Source organism: Choloepus didactylus, chromosome 18 (genome assembly GCF_015220235.1).
Source record: "Choloepus didactylus isolate mChoDid1 chromosome 18, mChoDid1.pri, whole genome shotgun sequence".
Classification (NCBI taxonomy): Eukaryota; Metazoa; Chordata; class Mammalia; order Pilosa; family Megalonychidae; genus Choloepus; species Choloepus didactylus.
This window is the reverse complement of record NC_051324.1, coordinates 26503910-26520429: the sequence shown is the minus strand read 5'-3', so window position 1 is coordinate 26520429 and position 16520 is coordinate 26503910. Positions and strand designations below refer to the sequence as shown.

The 16520-nt window shown below is 53.1% G+C and overlaps 1 protein-coding gene across 2 annotated transcripts in view; it reads right to left on the bottom strand.

The window, feature by feature from the left end:
* Nucleotides 1-417: 417 nt before the first annotated feature.
* NOS2 (nitric oxide synthase 2) overlaps nt 418-16520 on the bottom strand; it is a 34427-nt gene continuing 18324 nt past the window's right edge. The window contains exons 13-26 of one of the 2 annotated variants that reach the window (XM_037809896.1): nt 16123-16267; nt 14797-14901; nt 13797-13846; nt 13279-13453; nt 12327-12459; nt 11329-11407; nt 10426-10607; nt 8156-8319; nt 6924-7131; nt 5257-5344; nt 4691-4812; nt 4084-4232; nt 3132-3326; nt 418-985 (exon numbers count right to left, since the gene is read on the bottom strand). In XM_037809896.1, coding sequence (XP_037665824.1) covers nt 827-985; nt 3132-3326; nt 4084-4232; nt 4691-4812; nt 5257-5344; nt 6924-7131; nt 8156-8319; nt 10426-10607; nt 11329-11407; nt 12327-12459; nt 13279-13453; nt 13797-13846; nt 14797-14901; nt 16123-16267 — 1954 coding nt within the window. In that variant the 3' untranslated portion in view covers nt 418-826. The other variant, XM_037809897.1, reaches the window with a different exon arrangement.

Below are 16520 nucleotides of genomic sequence, written 5' to 3'. Positions count from 1 at the left end.
CACGCAGACACCTCTCACCTCGCACCTGCCTTGTCCAGGTGCCAAATCTTGATCAGCCAAACACACACAGGTGGCCCCAGGGCAAAGGACAGTGACTTTCTAAGACTGAGCCAAGGCCTTCCCTAAAGAACTGGCATCCTACGCAGGTCCCATCCCTCATCATGCCCCCATGCAGGACACACAGAACCTCACACCTGCCATTGGTTTTCAGACGTTCCCAAACCCCGTGTGCTGCCTCCACATCTGGCAGCCCCTTTAGTCTGGGTCTGGTAGGTATGTCCCTTGTGGGCGTTCTTTGTCCAGACACCCTCAGATCCCTACTCTATATCATGAGTGCCTCTTTCTCTACAAAACACCAACGCGCACACATACAGTGACACATACACGTGCAGTGTGGTTAAAATAAAATGTATTTCATATAAATATCTTCATCAAGGGATCATACAAGGAAGGCCCAAGTGGCCTTGGGAGTAGACTGGGGTAATTTTTAAATACAGAGACATAAATAACTGTACATGGGGTGGCTAGATACAGAGTGGGCATGGCAGCGCCTCCTGGTGGTCACTCTCAGCGGTGCAGCAGACGTTCCATCGCGCACCCCTGCTGGCCAGGCCTGGCATTGCACGTTCAGTCTCAAGGGACTAGGGAGGCCTCAACTCTCCATTATCCAGGGGTGGGTGGGCTCAAGGGGGAGGGGAGGCTCCACTCAGTTCAGGCTGCCACTTGACAGCAGCTCAAGTCAAGAGTTAGGAGGGGAAGGAGGTGGGTGAATGAGACGTGAGGCTTGGGGACACCATTTTCCTCCATTTTCCCAGGTCCGGTGACATCAAGAATTGGCCCCATCATTAAATTCCATGCTAGTGGCTTTAACTTCTCCTCTGACCTTCGGAGCTCTGGGATTGCTGGGCCGCCCCGCTGCCCCATCCTTTTTCACTTCGTAGGGAAACACAGCACCAAAGATATCTTCATGATAGCGCTTCTGATTCTTTAAGGGAAAATAGAGACCACTGTGTCAGCTCGGCCGGTCCACCCATCTCTCATGCACTCAGGTCCAGGCTGGAACGAGACCCTGGGGTTGTCCCAGCTTCTCTAGCACACTCACGAGTCACTTGCCTTCCCAAATGCCATGCTTACTTTATGCTTTTATTTGGTCTAGTCTGGAGTGACCATCAAAACATCTCTCCAACCTATTCCACTGTCCTGCCTAGCACCCATAAAGTGCTCCAAGAAATGAGAGCTTAGATCAAACTGGTTTGGAAAATGCTGTGGACTTTCTCCCAGTCTTGACGGCCACATTTTAAAGGCACAGTACATATTAAAGGCTCTGAGAAGTCTACGGTACGGAAACATGTTTACCTTTGTTTAACTGAGCACACCCCAAACTTGTTTGATCTTGCAACTGGTTTGATGCCACATATTTAGCAACCCACTGAACACATTTTGGGAAATGCTTGTGATCTTCTTGCTGTTCTTCAAAAATGCCAGATTAACTCCTACCTCAGGGCCTTTGTACCTGCTGTTCCCTCCAGGACAGCCTGTAGCTCTGTTTCTTTCACTATCCTCTCCTCCTTCAGGTCTTTTCTCAAATATCATCTCCTCAGCTACACCTTCCCTGACCACCCTATATAAACTATATCCTTCAACCCACCTGACTCCACTTTCCTGCTTAATTTTCTTCCAAAGCACTGCACAGTTTACTAGCTTTGCTTTTATTTGTCAGCCCCACTGGGATGTAAGTTCCATCCATGCAGGAATTTTTGCCTGTTCTGTTTACTGCTCTATCTCTAGTGCATAGTAGGTGCTCAAGAAACATCAGCTGAAGGGATGAATGTGGCTTGGGGAGAGTAGAAGAGACAAGCACAGGCTTTGGAACCAGAGAGGGGCAGGGGGAACGAACTCCAGGCTATTGCACTGAGGACTGTGGGACCCCTGAGAGCCCCCTTCCCTCCCTGTAAAATGGGAATGACAGAGGTGCCTTCCTCATAAAGTCCTTTGAAGGACAGAATGAAATGCCACATGCAAATTCTTGGAAAGTGCATGACCCAGTGTAAGGCTTTGATAAACTTCACTCCTATTACCATCATTAAAATGTGATTCCTATCAGTGCAAACTTATAGCTCAGAAACTAGAGTGCAGGTTACCAGGGGCTGAGCTGGGAGTAGAGAGTGGGGACTTAATGCTTAATGGGTAGACTTTCAGTTTGGGGTGATGGAAAAATTTTGGTAATGGGTGGTGGTGATGGCAGCACAGCATTAAGAATATAATTAACACCACTGAATTATATATTTGAATGTGGTTAAAAGAAGGAAATTTTAGGTTGTATATATGTTACTAGAATAAAAATTAAAAAAAAAATGACTGTTCAATACAGTGAACCCTAATGTAAACTATGGACTATAGTTAGTAGTACAATCATAATAATATTCTTTCATCATTTGTAACAAAGGTACTGCAGTAATACCAGGTGTTAATAATAGGGAAAATCGTATATGTGTGTGTTGGGGGAAGTTTATAGGAACTCTGTATCTTCTGCATGATTTTTCTATACATCTACAACTTCTCTAATTAAAAAAAAAGAAGTGTAAAAAAATGTGATTCCGTCCCTCACACCCACAGGGTGCTGGTGGGGCTGAGGGTGAGCAGACGCCAGCCTGGGATAACAGATATGAGGTTCCAGAGAGGCTGATGGAGGGGTGGCTTTCCTGTCCCCCATGTCCACAGCCCTGCCTTCGGGGGAGGCCTCGCCTACAGTATTGGGGAGAGGCCAGGGGATACTGTTCCTGCTCTACAGATGGAGAGAGAGAAAACATTTACCTGACTTCTCAAGCGGGGTGTCAACCAGGCCAGGATGTACACTCAGCTCTGAACTTTGGCCACACCTAGGATTCCTTTGGGCTCCAGGGCTGTTCTGGTCCTGGCTCCCCTGGCCTGAACTCCTGGTCCTGGCTCCCCTGGTCCTGGCTCCCCAGGTCTGCTCCCCTGATCCTGTCTCCCCTGGTCCTGACTCCCCAGGTCTGCTCACCTGATCCTGGCTCCTCTGATCCTGGCTCCCCAGGTCTGCTCCCCTGTTCCCGGCTCCCCTAGCCTTCACCCTCAGCCTGCACCTCCAACACATGTACCAGCTGCCATACCTTGAGTTGGAAGAAATAGTCCTCAACCTGCTCCTCGCTCAGGCTCAGCTTGGCAGCCACCAGCTGCTTCAGGGTGTGAGCCACATCCCGGGCCATGCCCACATCCCCACAGACGTAGAGGTGGCCCTGCTCCTCATGCAGCACACGGAGCACCTCACCAGCCAGCTGCCGCTGCAGGATGTCTTGAACATAGACCTAAAACCAGAGAGGATGGATCCAGTGTCCTGCTGCCTGGAGCTGGGCTTGCAGTCAGGGCTGCAGGATGCAGGGAATGGGTGCGGGGACATGACAGGCTGCAGGCTGAGCTCCCCCTCCCACCCAGGACCCTGCATGGGTACTGAGCTCAGGATAGGGAGATGCCCTGACACCCTCCCAGCCTAGGGGGCTGGGGATGGAGAAATGAACATCAGACACACTCCTGCCCTCAAGGGGTACTCAGATTTTCTCTGAATTCTTTGTACTTCCAAGAGGCATTACGCAAACCAGTTTCCTGCCTACACCCCAGAAAAGGGAGCTTCTCAATGAAGGTGGAGCTGGGTCTTCCGACTTCCCAGACTCAAGGGGCAAAGTACCCAGAGGGCAGCAGAGCCCGTCAGCAGGCCCTGGTGGGGGCAGTGCTGGGTCTCCAGCCCTGCTGCGTCCAAATGTAGAGCCTGCCTGTCCCTGCAGCCGCATATTCTAGGGGGGCTGCTGGAGACCTGGGCAACAACTGGGGATTAACTCACTGTGTGACCCTGAGAAAGTCCCTAACCTCTCTGGGCCTGTCCCTTCTCCTGAAGGAGTGGCATAATGATCTTCCTGGCATCACTCTGATATTTGCACAGTTGATATCTGCACAGCTGTCCCTCTGCTCCAGTTCTACTTCAAATTGCCTGGGTTTTAGAGCCAGGGCACAAGCCGCGCTCTTGGCTTTTTCTGCTCTACCCACTGCATGCACAACTGCCCCATATACCTTGGGCTGGCCAGGCAGGCGAGAATAAGCCGTGTGCACCTCGTGCAGCACCCCCTTCCGGGCCACCTCCAACATCTCCTCCCGATAGAGGTGGTCCTCATCTGGGCGGCGGCACCCGAACACCAGGGTCATGCGGCCCTCCGGGAGCCCTGCAAGATCCAGCAGGCTGCAGTTACCACGGTGGCCACCAGGGAGCGGACACAGCGCCAGGCCGGACCCATTCTCGTGTCATCCTCACAGTTATCCTAGGAGGAAGGTTCTAGTACCATCCTCATTAACAGTGAGGAAACTGAGGCCCGGAGCGTTCGGATCACCCGTCCGTAATCACACAAATGAAAGTGGCAGCGTGGGGCTCCAGCGTTCAAACGCCGGGACTTCTCCCGAAGGAGGCGCCCTGTCCCCAGCGTGGGAGAAGGAGGACGCCCTTAATGCCCACCCCGCCGAGGCCTGCACGGGGCTGAGGCTGACGCGGAGGCTTCACCTGGGAGAGGGGCCAGGAGTCGTCTGTGGGCTGCGGGCATAGCTGTCCCTCCGCCCCAGTTCTACTCCCGGGCAGGCACCGCCCACCTCGCGCCCCCTCCGCCCCCGGGAGCGCTCGCAGCTGTACCTCTGCGCCCCGCATCGTGCAGCCGCTGCCGCCAGAAACCGCGGAAGGGGGCGATGCCCGTGCCAGCCCCGACGAGGAGGCAAGGACGGGAGGGGTCCTCGGGGAGCTGGAAGCCGCTGGCGCTGAAGGGGGATGGAGAGAGAGAGGTCCCAGTTTGCAGACACCCTGGGCTGGATGCACACGGGGACAGGGGCTGGGGGTGGGGGTGTGGTTTAGGGTGGCAGTGTTGGGGTGGGGATGAGGCCGAAGAGCTTAAATTTGACTTCCAAAGGCTGCAGCCTGCTTCGTTCCCTGCTAGGCGCACCCTGGCCTCCTCCTGGGTCCTTCAGGAAAAGGGCTGAGCCTCACTATCATGTGGACCCCAGCAGCCCAGCTGCCATCGCTATTCCTGCTACAGACCCAGCCACCTCCTACAGCCGGGGGATAGAATGGAGAGGCCTGTCCCCAGCGTGGGAGAAGAGAGACCCCAAGGCCTTCTTTATGGGTCAAGGGACGCAGAGAGGCACCCACACCCTATATCCCTCCCCTCCACACTCTCAGGGGAACAGAGTGGAGGTGGGCCTCACCTTCGCAGGAAGCAGGGCACTGGGTCTTGGGGCTTCAGGCTGCTGAGCCATGTGCTGCAGACGCCGTGGTGCAGGGGACCCTGGCCATCTGCAATGGCAGGCACAGACTTGGCCACCTCCCCTCCCCACCACCTGGCCTGAGCTGTGCCAGCTGTTCCTCCCACACTGATCTGCCTCCTCCAACTGCCTCCTCATGAGGGGCTGCCTCTTTCTGGCTCTGAGTTCCACCCTCTGCACACCCAGAGCCAGTGAAAGCTGAAAGGGACTTAGAGAGTGCCTCAGCAATGTTTTTGCCAATGCAGAAATGGAGTCTCCAAGAGGGAGAGTGGTTTGTACAGGATCAGCCTGGAGTGGCAGAATTAGGTTGAGAGCTCAGGTTCCCTGACTCGTATTCCAGTGCTCCTCCCCAAAGAGTTTCCCCGGAGTCCCTCCCAGCCCACAACTCAGTTCTACTGACAGCAGGCTGAAGTGGTCCCTCAGGGATGGCCTCAGTCACTGGCCCTGAGTGTCCTCACCTGTGCAGCCCTCGCTGCTAGGAACCCTGGGGGAGGGAGGGATGGACATCTCCTGGCATTCCAGTCTGCTCTGACATCCCATTTTCTCCCCCTGTGGCCCCTCTTGGGCTTTGGAAACCAAAGCTTTCTCTGGGTTACATTTCCTTCCAATGGCCCATTTAAAGAAGTCTTCTAACTAACTTGAGAAGTCCCTTCAGTTTTCCTCTGGATTGAATCTTGCTCTCACAAAGCATGGCTCCCCAACTCCTGGTCTGAGGATGGAGACTTGGCCTGGGTGGATATTCTCCAGCCGTGCAAATAAAGAGACTCTGCCCAGTTTTTCTAAAGCTATGTGATTCTGCTCTCCAGGGCAGGAAGGGATCCTAAGGTGTGGGCCAGCTCCCCAGCTTTGCCAACAAAGGCAATGCTCAGTTAGCGGAGATGCCAAAGACAAGATTTTGGACCTCATGGTCCCACTTCCCATTATCTTATCTGCCCTCAGAGCACCCTGCACTTTCCTTCTTAGCACCTACATAATTACAATCATCTAATTATTTCCACAAGTATCTCTCTAGATTGGAAGCCCCATGAGGGCAGGGGCTATATATGCTGCATTTCCACACCCACAACAGTGCCAAACATAGAGCTGTGTGAAATAAATCATCGCTGAATGAATGAGTGAATGCACAATCAATGCACAGTCACCCCCATATCCCCATATTCAGGCTGGGCTATTAGGAAGACTAAGAATCACTGGGCTCCCACTAAGTTTTGGGTGCTTTCCACATTTGATCTAATTAAATTCTCCTGACAGCAGTAGGACAGTAGAGCAGAGTAGGGTGGTTAGGAGCCTGGACTCAGGAGTCAGATTCCCTGGGTTTGAATTTCAGCCTACCAGTGTGACTTTGAACAAATGGCTTAACCTCTCTTTGCTTCAGTTTCCTCACCTGTAAAATGCACCTAGTACCCATCTTACAGGATTGCTGGCCATGCATCTGCAGAGGTCTTAGCTCAGTAATCTCTCCTGCACTCCACCTATTCTTATTTACAACTCTAGGAGGTGGGTGTTACCACCCCTGTTTAACTGATGAGGAGACCAGAGCTCAGAGCTGTTGAATAGCTGCCCAATAAGTAGCAGTTTCAACCGCTCCAAAGCCTCTGCCCTGCACTCACCTCGGGTGCGGTATGTGAGCACGGCCACGGTGAGGTGGACCTCTGTGGGCGTGTGATCCTGGGAGGAGCTGATGGAGTAGTACCGAGGTTTCAGAATGGGGAGCTGGGAGAGCAGGAAGCCAGCAGTTATCCTCAGGGATGGGAATTCCTCCAGCACCTCCAGGAATGTGGGGCTGTTGGTGAACTTCCACTTGCTGTACTCTGAGGGCTGAAAGTCAAGGGCAGTGTGAGGGACTCAGGGTGCCTGCCCCATAGGAGAAGAAGAGGCTGTCACAATCCAATATTCATTCATTCATTAACTCCCTCACTCATTCAGCAAACACATCTATGTGCAAGACGCTGTCCAGGGTGCTGAGACTGCCAAGTTGGAGAGGATGAACTTCTTATCTTCAAGGAATGAAGTCCAGTGAGTAGCATGTATCTAACTTGCATGCTTAGAATTCCACTGTTAGCAACTAGTGTGTAAGGGTCAAATTTCTATTATAATCTAATTTTGGACAGGACTTTGGAATCATACAGACCTGGGTTCAAGTCTCAACTAGATGCCCTTACTAGCTGTGGAACTTTGTCCCAATTCCTTAACCTTTGCGAAATAAGGATAGCATTGCCGACTTTAGGGAGGTGGTAGGCAGGGAGCATTGTCTTGAGAATTAAGTAAGAAAATTTGTGTGCTGATTTTGTACTGTGCGGCCACAGAATAATGGCTGTGGTGGTGACTGGAATCAAGATAATTAGTGGTAATAATGACGATGATAAAGATGTCCAGTGCCTTTTGCAAAGACTTGGGCCCAGAAAGTTGTAGACAGGGTGAGTTAATGTATTCTCTCATTATCTATTAATTAAACCACCCATCTGTCATTACATCCATTTATCAATTCATCCATATCACCCATCCTCCAACATTTCCTATGTTCCAGGCTTGTTAGAGATGTTGGGAATACAAAGACAGACAGACAAGACTCAGTGGCTACCGTTTGCTGGCTAATTTCTGAGGAAGTGCACTGTGGTTGTACCCTGCAAGCCTTCATAAACATGCAGTTCTCTCAATACAACTGGCTCATAGATTTGGGACAGGAGACGATGCCTGACTTCCTACCAGCCTTTGATGAGTCTCACTTGGGGGATCTGGGTCTGACCCTCCTGGGGGGTTGAAGACCTGCTCTAGACTTTGGATTCCCCATCACCACCCCCTAGAGCCCTGCCACTTCCCCTCCACCAGCCCCAAGCTTCACCTGGCACAAGGCCTCAAGCCTCTTTCTTTCGGCCTCTTCTGTGGCCAGCTGGGCCAGCTTTCGGAGCAGTGGCTGGGTTGGTGGGGTTGTGATGTCCAGGAAGTAGGTGAGGGCCTGGCTGAGTGAGCAGGGGGGCAGTCTCTTGTCCTTGACCCAGTACTTCCCTGGATAGGAGAAGAAGGAGTCAGAATGGGAGAAAAAAGACCCCATTTGGGTTTCTCAGAGGGTGACAAGGTCTTTGGGGCCAGATAATCTCCATCTCCCAGCTGCCGGGGAGAGAAGACACTGAGGTTTGTGCTCCAGGAACCACAAAGGGCAGGGAGAAGATGGTGTCCAGAGGTGGGGCTGTCAGGGAAGGCTGATCAACCACCCTCCAGTGGGCACCCACGCTGACATGATCCTGAAAAACTAAACATGGTCTGGAGTCCAGTCCCTCTCTGGCCCAGACCTGAACTTTAACCAGACACCAACAGGTGAAATACAGACCCATAATGACTAAATTCACAAATGACTGATGTATGCCCCAGAGGCCAGCTGTTCATATAGAAGAAAGCCCAGGACTACAATCTAGTCACTCTCTGGGGTGCAATACCAAGGGGTGCTGACTGATCTTGGCTCATCAAGGAGTCCCAAGATGTGGTATGCTGGAGTAGTATGCAGGGTGACCTGTGTCAACACACCCAGATTCAAAACCTTACTAGTGGGTAACTAAACCCTCTAAGTCTTGGGTTTCTTCTCTGCAAAATGCATATGATAACAAAACCTCTCACACTGGGGTCATATGAGCAATGAATGAAACAATACATGCAAAGTACCTGGTATAGTATCTGGCATACAGTAGGTGCTGAATAAATGTTAGATAAAAATAATACTATTATCATCATTTCTTCTAGACCTGAGGCTGATAAACCACACTTGTCTCTCTATAGGCATGAGAACATCCCCACCCATCGCCAAACTTCAGGCTTCTTTATTTTCTCCTGAACAATGGGGAAAACTGCAGAGTTTGCTTCTCTGCCCACCCCAATCCCCTTTCCCATGCTGTCCAACCTATTTAGAGTGATATGTTCTTTGGAGGTGTCATTAGCAGCAAGGAACCCAAGGCCAGGGAGAAACTCCCATGGACTGGGAGTCCCACGAGGTGTTGGTTTCACCAGTTTATCTCCCCACCCCACATAGACTGACGGCCTCACCTTTGCCCAGGACACAGGTGCTCAGGAACCTCTTTGGGAAAGTGTAGCTTTTCCCCAGTGGGGATGGCCAGCAGCTTGCCACACTGTCTCCTGGTCCTGCATGGCCTACCCCTGCCCATTGCCCAGGGAAGGTGGGGATAAATAAGACCCTCAGTGGGGGTGGGGGGAAGTATGAAGTGAGAATGCCATGAAAATGCAAACAGATTATAAACTCACTGGGTCCAAGGAGACTTTCAGGGTTCACTAACCCCCTTCTTTGGCCTTCTGGACAAATTTACATTAGCCTGTGGGAAATGGACAGTCCTCTGTTCCTGCATTTATTTGGGGCCAGGAATTATGGTGAAGGCTACACATGTATCAAGCCATTTGCTTTTCATAACAACCCTACCAGGAAGGCTGTATTATCTCTATTTTACAGACCAGACACTAAAGTTTAGAGAGGTTAAATCATATGGTCAAGGCCACATAGGTAGTAAGTGATGCATCAGGGATTCTAACCCAGATCAGCCATTTCCAGAGCTCACCATTTAACACTGCTTCCTACTTCTCTATTGTATCAACAAGCAAGCTGCGTGCAGTGTCTACTGTGGAGACTAAAGAGAAAATGCATTTAAAATGCTGATGTGTAGTAACTACCCAACAAGCGCTGGTTGCTACCATCATCATCATCATCATCATCATCATTATTGTCACTGACATCACCATATATCTGCCTACTGTGCTAGGTGGTGAGCTCCTGAGCGCAGACACCGAGTCTCATTCATTTTTTAGCCCAGGGCTTTTCCGGTATATAAATGTGCCCAGTTAAAATTTTGATTGAAAAAATAGATAAATCTGTCAATCAACAAAGGAGTAGCTGAGTGAGTGAGAGAGACAGGTCGGGGACTGTTGGCATGGCTGCGTTAATGTGGGCTTCGGCTGGCCCACCCCACGCGGTGGACGAACAAGGCTAGTCCTTGGTGGCACACACAGGTCCAGCCTCAGCCCCAGCCCTCGACGGGGGTGGGTGAGGTGGGCTGGGGAGAGTGGAGGGAGGATGTGGCTGCCTTGCCGGAAGCCCCCGGACGGTTGGCTCACCGCTCTCGCTGAGGGTCTCCAGGCGCACTGTTTGGGAGGGGGCAGGTCTGTCCACCACTCGCTCCAAGATGCCCTGAACCAGGGCCGGCTGGTTGGCTGGGAAGACCCCGAGGTGCTCCCCCGGCAGGTAGTTCAGGCCTCGGCTGCCCTCGCAGGAGAGTTCCACTAGAAGGGTGGTGCGGCTGGGGAGGGAAAAAGAAGCTTCTGGTGACACTGCCAGAATTTCCTCCATAGCTCCCGATGGGTGGGCCCTTTTCCCCAGGAAACCTGCCTCCTTGAATGTTCCTACCCATGAATCTGGGTCGTCACTGGCCTGGGCTCAAGAGGGCCCAGGGGTGTCCCATCCCATGGCGTCTCCCTCGGGGAGAAGGGTGGGCTGCACATGCCCCTGAGCTGTCCTCCTAACCCCCAGACTCTGACAAAGAACAAGAAGCCACTCGGAGAACCGTGGGCATCAGGAGGAGCCTTTCCTGATTCCCAGCACAAATACGGTTCTTATTAGAGCAAAGAACAGTCTTCCCGCTGAACGGGGGAGGACAGCCCAGATACACAGAACCACAGATAACCTGCAACGCTCCCACACCCTCATGGCGATATTTCCTTCCCTGTCAAAGCTTTAAATGAAAGTTCTTGAGACAGCCAAACGGTTTTTCTCTTGCCCTCCCCTTTTGGTGAGAGGGTTAAATGAGGTGATGCAGCTGCCTGCTTCCCAAGCTGGGAAACCGGCCGGTGGTGAGGGGCGCTGGCAAGCACAGGGGTCCCAGCCGAGCTGGTCCTACCGATGACATGTCTGGTAAGGCCGGGGGACGCCCCTCTCCCTCAAGGGCCAACTCGCACCAAACTTCCATTCAGTAAAATAAAATCTCTAGAAGGTCACCCGAGAAGCCCTGTGCTCCTCCTTACCTGGATTTCGGGCTCTGTAGATTCTGCTGGGATCTGAGCCTCATGGTGAACACGTCCTTGGCGTGCACGCTGCCCAGGGCTGTGGGGACAAAGACGCAGTGAAATGGCAACGCGGCTCCCAAGCGTGGGCCGGACAAGCCTCGGTGGGCCCGGGTCAGTTACGTCAGCACACTGGCCTCGGGGGCTCCCACTGGGGTGGCTGTTGGGGTTTCTTTTCCTTTCCTTTTAACCAGAGTGATTTTGAATCACAAATAAAGACCCCTGGTCTGACAAAGGATGCTTGTGCTGCTTCCGGGTGTTGGGAAACATGATTTAGATGCCCAAAGGTGGGCAATTCCAGGACATCTCCAGGTGGGGTCCACAGAGGGGCTTACTGGAAGTTGGGGTACCCTACACATGCAGAACACAGGGTGCAGGGACTGCAGTGCCCAGGGACCAAGACAAGAGGACTCACAGGGCCGGGGGCCCAGGGGGCAGAGTTGAGTGGTCACAGACTGCAGCCCAGAGCTGCCTCTAGGGCCTTCTCTGCAGCACCTGGCTGTCTTCAGAGCCGGAAGATGGGCCCAAACTTGGCCCCACTTGGCCACACACTAGTCGTGTGAACGTGGGCAGTGTGCTCCACCTCCCTGAAGTTCCGTCTCTCTGCCTGTGCCCTCCTTGCGGGATGAGGGTGACACTCACTCAGAGCATGCAGGCAAAGAGCCCAGCACAGGGGATGGCACACAGTAGCCCTCCGATGACACAACACCGCCCCTTCTCTCTCCAGCCCCCTCCTGGGGCTCCCTCCTGAAACGGCCTCTCTCAGAGACGCAGTGAGTCGTGCACCCCAGTAGGCCCTTGGAACCTACAGTTCTTAGGAAGAGTCCCAGGCAGCCCTGGGCCAGCGGCCTCTGTTTAGAGGGTCCCGGTGGTCTCCTCGGCCACAGGTTCAGGTCTCAGAGACCCCAACCCAGGCAGGAAGGGCAAACGAGCACCGTGAGGTGCTGAGAAGCGGGCACCTTTGTTGAGGTCCCAAGGCTGGGCATCCTGCACGAGCCTGCAGTGGCGCGGGTCCCAGGCCACGTTGGAGGTGTACAGCTTGGGGATCTGGATGCCGTGTTTGCCTCGGATGTCGAAAGTCTCACAGGCTGCCTGGAAGAAGACGGGGCAGGCCCATGTTAGCAGATGCCATCACCGTCATCATCACCACCCTCAGGGAGACTGTTTATTAGGCCCATAGCACAGGCCAGACCCTGAGCTGGGTGCTCCGTAGAATTCCTAAGCCCTCCTCTGAATTTACCCGGGCACTCAGCCTTGGGCTACGCACACGGTAGCTACTGCTAGTCTTATGAATTTTAACAGGTGTGCTCTTATTTCATCCTCGTGCCCCACTGTGAGGCAGGTACAATGACTCCCATTTTCCAGAGGTGGAAACACCTGGCGGTGGCCTGGGCTCTGGACCCAAGCCTGCCTGCCCGCCTCAAGGTGTGACTTGAGCTAGTGCCCCTGAGATGCTTTGCTCAGGGATGAGTTCTCTGAATCATGGACCAAGCCTCAGGCACTAAAGATCAAATGAGACACTGAGGCAGGTCCAAAGACTGTGTGGTCCCTGGTCCCAAGAACTCTGAGGCTGGGAGACTGAAATAAAACGAGGTTTCAAGGGGTGACATGGATAATTAAAGGGAGAAAGACCACTAAACCCGAAGTTCCCTGAGGGCAGGGACTCTGTGTTGGCAACCTTCTCCCACCCAGGGGTATGGCAAATAGGCGGAGATTTCCTGCGGGGACCGAGGGAGCAGCAGTGACCGGAGCCCTCGGGCCCCTAACTCTGGCCAACCCCTGGGACCACGGCTATAAGACAAGAAAAGAAGCGCAATCCTGCCACCCGGATGCCCACTCCAGACATCCTGGGCACGAATGCACCACAGCACCCCCGTCCACTCTGGGAGGCAGCTCCGGCTGTGAACTGACCTTGAAGGTTTGCACGGCCCAGCTGCGGAAGGCCTCCTCCTGCCCACTGAGCTCATCCCCTTCCCCTGTCGGGGTGAGCTGAGAGGCCCCCAGATGGGACAGCTTCTGGTCGATGTCATGAGCAAAGGCGCAGAACTGAGGGTACATGCTGGAGCCGAGGCCAAACACGGCATACCTGCCCCAGGAAGACAGAGACATGGAGACTGGGGTGAGCCGGGCCATGCAAGCGTCACCCAGCACCCAGGACCCGGCTGTGCACAGGGTCCTCCTGATGTGCATCCCCTTCTGTCCTCCCTGGCCCCAGCTCCCATGGTCAACCCCAGGCAGGGCCTGTGGACCTGTCAGAGGGACTTGGTTTCCGTGGCTTGACCCTCCACCCAGTCTGAGGACAAACCTCAGATCCAGGATTTCTCTGTGCCTGGACAGCTCAGAGCAGACCCCTCAGACACACACAGTTCTGTCCCCTGAACCCAAACCCTGGTCCCCCACTCACCCCCAGCCCTCCATTTCAGCCTTACCTGAACTTGTTGTTAAGCTCTTTTAACATGAAAAGTGATTTCTTCAGTTTCTAGAAAGAGAGAGGATCATAGAGTTCTCAGGCCAGGTTTAATAAAAGCACCAGTTTCTTTTCTTGGGGTCACCTGTTTTAAAACTCCAGGCCCACAAGTGGAAAGTGGTGGATATGAGGACACCCCTGGCCAGGCCTCAGGGATGAGTTCACCCCCGCTGAGCCTCAGCAACTCACGCAGGCCCCAGCTCGTACTGGGGGGCCCAGAACAGCCCAGCCCCCACCCATCCAGCCCTGGTGCAGGAGGGGCTGCCTTCCAGCAGGACATCTCCAGGGTCCCCTAACGAGGGGTGAACATCTCCTCTTGTTTAGAGCCTGGTAAGAGAGACAACAACTGGCCCCTTATCCCCTAAAGTAACCCTGAATTTCCAAGAACTGAAGATAATTTTAAGTGGTACAGGATCCAGCAGAAATAGCATCAAATATGGTGAGAAATTTTTCCCTTGTTTGTAATGAAAAACAAATTATTCCCTTTTCAATCATCTTTTCTTCCTTCTGAGCACTAGGAGAAAGTCTCAGATGGCGCTCACAGAGCCTGAACACCTTTCAAATACTTGCCCATTACTCTTTTTAAAAAGCAAAGATAAAGTAGGTCCTTGTTCAGCAACAGGATCTAGCTAAAATTCAATACCATTTTTTGTTTTCATTGAATTTCCTTTTGTTGGCTTTCCATTTTTGAGAGTGATAGAAAGTTTTCTTTAAACACGCATTTTAAAGTAAAATGATGATAGGTTAATTCATGGAAATATATTAAATACCTAGGAGGAAAGGCGGCACACGCCTATGGCAATCATTAGGAAGGAAGCAAACGATGGACGTTAGGGCGCCCCAAGCCACCCGAGCCCTCCACTCCCTAAGTGTCCTCTTCTCCGCACTGCACCCCGCAGCTCCCTTCCTTGGTCCTCGCGGGCCCTGCCACCCTCTGGCCGTCGGAGCCTTGGGCCTCTCACCTGTCCGTTGCCGGGAGAGTCTCCGTTCCCGAACGTGCTCGTCACCACCAGCAGCAGCCTCTCCTCCTCCAGGTCGCTCAGCCTGTACTCGGCCATGCAGAGAACCTGAGGGCACACGTGGGCCTCAGCCCTCACCTCCACGCCCTGCGGAGCCCTGGGCTTCCCTCCCTGCCAGCAGGGAGCCCCCTCGGTCATCTCTGTGTCCCCCCCAGTGTGGCACGGAGGAGTTGGGTGCTTAGCAAATCTCCAGCAAATGAACCCACGTGAACAAGGCATCCTGGATTCCCTCTCTCCCTCACGCCTAATACACTGGCAAGTCCTGGTGCTCTAACTCCCTAACATCGCACATCCGAAAACAAAACACTTCTCTCCACTTCTTCCCCTGCAGTGTTAAGTTCTGACATATTTTCCATAAAAATGGGATGAGCAGGTAACAAAAATGACAGCTGCCTCTGGGACCCAAATGCCTTATCTGAAGGCCATCTCGGGTTAGGAGTTATCTCCCCTGGCAGCTGGGGACTCCCGGGGCTCATTGGGTCACACTCAGCACCACGGGGCCGTTTCAGTGCCCTGGCTGACATGGATGCTGCTCATCCCTAACCTTCTCCTGGGCCTACCCCTCCACGGAGCACAGGTCACAACCCATCCCATCAGAGCGTCACGCTGGCCTGTGCCAGGGCGCCACGTTGTCAAGGTCTGTCTCCCAGAAGCTGTGTGACCTTGGAAAAGCCACTTAACCTCTCTGACACTCAGTTTCTTCATCTGTAAAACAGCAACTGCTTTCACTAACACCTGCTTTGCAGGGTTGCTGGAAGGATGGAGGGAAGTGTGGGATGTGTCACTCACTGTTGTGTCCTCAAAGCTCTGTGCTGACCCAGGATGTGGCAACTATTCTGCAGTGTTGGATTTTAGCCTTCACTGCTGAGGGCAAGGGACATATGGCTTAGTCATCCTTTTGTGTTTTGATTTATTTGTCTGCATCGTAGTCATCTTTTGCTCCTTCACATTTAGCACTGCACCCTGAAGAGTAGGTGCTCTGTAAGTGTGAATAAAGTTTATCTAGAGCAGGTCATGTACACCGAGACTTGAAGACAGTAAGTGTTTCTCAAACTGTGTTCCCCAGAACACCATGATAACCTTATTTACTGTGTTTGCATAAATTTGGGAATCCCTGGAGATAACTCTCTCCTATTGCAGAAGTGCACTGCACATCAGTATATCAGAGGCTCTGAGACACCCAGGAGCAGAGAAACCATTGTAACTTTTCCCAGACTTCTCTCAGTGCAGAGAACACCCACCCACCCCCGCCTCAGGCGAGCCGGGTACCTTGGGGTTGAAAGCACAGCCGAACAGGGCGCCCAGGTCCCGGGCCAGCGTTTCTGATTTTCCCGTCTCCGTTGCAAAGAGGACGGTGACTCTGACTCGGGATGCCACGGCCTTGCGCATCAGCACAGATGCAAAGAACACGGCTCTGCCAGACAGACAGACAGACACTGTGTGCTGAGACAATCTTACAGAAAGAATATGGGGCCCCAGGAGAATGGGAGGGGGACAGGGTTTGCAGTGGGGCAAGTTGAAGAGAAGGAACCACCTATCTCACCAGCTGGGAACGCTAACTGCCGTCTCCTGCCTCCCCTCCCCTGCTCAGCCCTCTACTCAGTCGCTTTGGAGAAACAGAGGAGAGAGGCAGTTGGGGCAATGGGTGCTGGTAACCCTTGGAATTG